The sequence below is a fragment of the Salvia hispanica genome, chromosome 1 (genome assembly GCF_023119035.1).
Source record: "Salvia hispanica cultivar TCC Black 2014 chromosome 1, UniMelb_Shisp_WGS_1.0, whole genome shotgun sequence".
In the NCBI taxonomy this organism is placed as follows: domain Eukaryota; kingdom Viridiplantae; phylum Streptophyta; class Magnoliopsida; order Lamiales; family Lamiaceae; genus Salvia; species Salvia hispanica.
The window spans coordinates 49,309,803-49,313,180 of NC_062965.1; the positions used below are offsets into that span (position 1 = coordinate 49,309,803).

General features: G+C 31.3%; 1 protein-coding gene across 1 annotated transcript; it reads right to left on the bottom strand.

Annotated features, from left to right (window-relative positions):
• Nucleotides 1-1,233: 1,233 nt before the first annotated feature.
• LOC125199472 (pectin acetylesterase 8-like) lies at nt 1,234-3,044 on the bottom strand. The gene is made up of 10 exons (XM_048097469.1): nt 2,964-3,044; nt 2,807-2,884; nt 2,614-2,700; nt 2,441-2,532; nt 2,263-2,320; nt 2,113-2,166; nt 1,950-2,027; nt 1,570-1,678; nt 1,429-1,487; nt 1,234-1,260 (listed from the first exon to the last, which is right to left on the bottom strand). The coding sequence occupies exons 1-10, from the start codon at nt 3,042-3,044 to the stop codon at nt 1,234-1,236; spliced, it is 723 nt and encodes a 240-aa protein (XP_047953426.1).
• Between the last annotated feature and the right edge of the window lie 334 nt (nt 3,045-3,378).

Below are 3,378 nucleotides of genomic sequence, written 5' to 3' on the forward strand. Positions count from 1 at the left end.
CAATAAGATAATTTCATAATGGAAGCTAGGTTGTCCGTATGATATTACAGATACAAATTTTTGTTATGAAAAATGAATTCATGATAATTAACACTAGATCTAAAGAATAAGAAATTTAAGTATCCATCAAATAATAAAGTAAATTAGGTATTAGTGTCCCTTTATTAATTTCGTAATACCCAACCATATTTCAGAATATATTTCATTGAGTCACACCATTTTACAATAGAACTATTATACTTATTTTTTATTAGACCTTATTTAGTAGTAATAGAAGTTGGTTGGTGCTGTCACGTAGCTCCAGGTCCGTCGTAGATATATCTCCAAATTGTACCTCCCATATCTTCTGATTCATCGCGGCTCAAGTTGCAAGATTTTCCAACATCGACGGCCAATACGTTGATGAAACAACTGATTTCAACTCTATAAGTTATTGGACCACTACATCTATGTATTATTTCTTCGTATGGACCGTTTGGTCCAGCACATATCGCCTCACGAACTATATCAACACAATACTGTGGCAAGTTTTTGTAGCAATCGGGTCCTGGCGGAGTATATGAGTTCGATTCGTATATAATTGTTGCACATATTACAAGGACCGTCACTATCTTGATCATGGATTTGAACTTCATTACAAATCTTTACTTTCCACAATGGTTCAACTATAATTTTTATTAATCTTTAAATGAACATATATACTAGTTTAGATGGATCTGTTACTAAATTAGTGTTGATACATGAATTTTTATCTGTTACTAAAAATCAATGTTAAAAATTAAATATGCATTTAAGTTTGTAGTCAAGAACACATAACGATCAGAGTCGTTATAATTAACACAAGCTAGAAAAGTTTCAATAAGTTATGATAATAATCATATACTGGTACTACATAAAATTTTACAAATAGAAAATCAAACTAATTAATGTCCGCTAATATACAAGATGAGTCCACATTCCACTAAGTTTTTTCCACCCACTATTTTTATCATTTCTTAAAATATGTGTCGTCAAGAAACAGAGTCCTAATGACAGACGGAAGGAGAACTAGCAACGAGGAGACTAAAAATATGTAAAAATTATTGATTTACATTACTACGGCCGTCTCTATCAGATACATATTAAACATAATCAAACAACAAGACCGGCCAATTATTTTTATGAACGGGGATAACAATATTGTGGGTATATATTAAGAGCATATATCTCTTGAAATATACTTCGATCATAAAATCAATCACCAATAGCTTTTCCTACACTCTGCATCACATTGCATGTCAGACCAAATATTAGTACTAGTATATAAGAAAATCGATCACACTAGTATAAATAAGGTAACATTCTTACTTTATTGTTAAGTACTGGGAAGGATATCCAGTTATAGCTTTGCACGATACGTGTATGAAGATAGCACGAATCCAAAAATACCCCTCTACTCGAAGAGTTATTGAGTTTCATTAATGTCTTCTTGAAAATAGGTCCAAACTCTGAAAATATGAATGCCAATGGTGAGAAATTAACATTTGATTTCACAATTTTAAAATGGAAAAACAAATTACTTAAAACTACCTTTTATTATTCCTATTTGTGTAGCATTGCACAGCTCCAAGGAACGTGAGCAATTTTCCCATTGTTTTGGATCCAGACCAGGAACAGTTAATATGAAGTTGTATCCAATCTGCAATATGTTAGAATAGATATAGATGAATAATAGCAGAGGAAATTATTTATATTTGATGGATAAGAAGACATATAGTATTATTAGTTTTGTTTCTTGGAGTAATTTTTTTTTGAATGAAAAAATGTATGCTTAAGCTAAATGACAAGCAGAGTATATCAAGAATGATAATAATAGAAATAATAACAACTTCTTACAACAATATGATGCATAGAGATGTATCGACTTTGTAGTACACGGTAAACAATACTAAATTCATGTAGTTTCATACTTGGAACGTATCAAAAGCTGATTCAGCTATAAAGAGTGGAGTGGCAACATCTTCAACCAAATACTCGGCAAAAAGACACTAAAAATTAATTTCATTAAAATGTGATCATCATTGTTGTCGTAGTATAAAGGAAAATGTTGTAAACAAAATATAATCATCTCACCAAATTTGGGTCCCTCTTAGATGTGCATGATCTAGGCAATAATGATCTAAGTTCCTGTGCCAAAAAACAGTACAAAATAATTTGTTGTACTGTATGAAAACTTAATTACTAATTTAATTACTAATTAAATAGTAAGAATTAGAATAATACATTTGCAGCAATCACTCCAGCAAAATGGCTTTCTAATTGGTTTGCCAATTCACCTTCCCTGTTAGGAATTTAATTAGGTGACATACCATGTAATTTATTTATATTGCGTATGTATATCAGAAATTAGTTTAAATTTGAATTTACCCGCGTATAAAAAAAACCACTATCCGATATACACTTGACTCTGATATTATTCGGAAACAGGGCTTGGAATCTATCACAATGTAGGATTGTGCTCAATCCACCTGCTGAGAAACCCGTCAAGATAGCCTACAAATAATCAAAATAATGAATATATGTTAATAAATATACATAAATTGATAGTAATAGATTTAAAGCGCAGATATGTACATTGTGAGCATTCCCCGTTCCTTTGTTAAGCAGCTCCTCCATTATAGCAGTATAGATCCTCCCACCTCGGAATGTAAAGTTGTTAGCCTGAACCAATTTTAATTGAATATATAAATAAATTATTTTGATGTAAATAATATAATTTTAATAAAATTGAGATGAAAATACAAATATATATATTTATATGTCTTACAGGATCAACTTGGTCGTCATCGGACAAAAACAATGAGCCATCACAGTAGTGAACAAAAACTTTATGCCAATCGTAGAACTAAAAATAACAAAAAGCAAAAAACATAGTTAACTTGGGGTTAAATTAATAATTAAAATAATTAATTTTATAAACTTACCGGGATTAGATAGACTATCTGAGTCAAGGATTCCTTTGAATGGTAGCCCGTTAATAGGAAAATCAATGTCAGTGCTTCCATAATACTCCTTCCGTCCCGGTTAAGATGACACATTGCTTAGCCGGCACGAGATTTTAGGAGTTATTGGTTAAAGTGTTTAATAGGAGATAGAATGTGGATGTAAGTATTAAAGTAGATAAAGAAAGATGGATATTTTAATAGGAGTAAGAAAAGGTGGTTGAGTGTATTAATTGGAGAGAGAAAGTTACCAAAAAAGGAGATGTGTCATCTTAGTTGGGACAAACTAAAAAAGAAAACGTGTCATCTTAAGCGGGACGGAGAGAGTAGGTTTTTGACCTATTTTGACAGGGCTCTTCCTCTAAATCACACCATTTACCGCCTTTACATGATAAAA

Excerpts from the sequence above, each read along its gene's own strand:
- LOC125199472 (XM_048097469.1), bottom strand. The coding sequence starts at position 3,044 with ATGGAAGCACTGACATTGATTTTCCTATTAACGGGCTACCATTCAAAG. Across the intron at positions 2,701-2,806 it reads ATGACGACCAAGTTGATCCT|GCTAACAACTTTACATTCCG; the intron begins GTAAGACATATA and ends AAATTGGTTCAG. Across the intron at positions 1,679-1,949 it reads CAGCTTTTGATACGTTCCAA|ATTGGATACAACTTCATATT; the intron begins GTATGAAACTAC and ends AACATATTGCAG.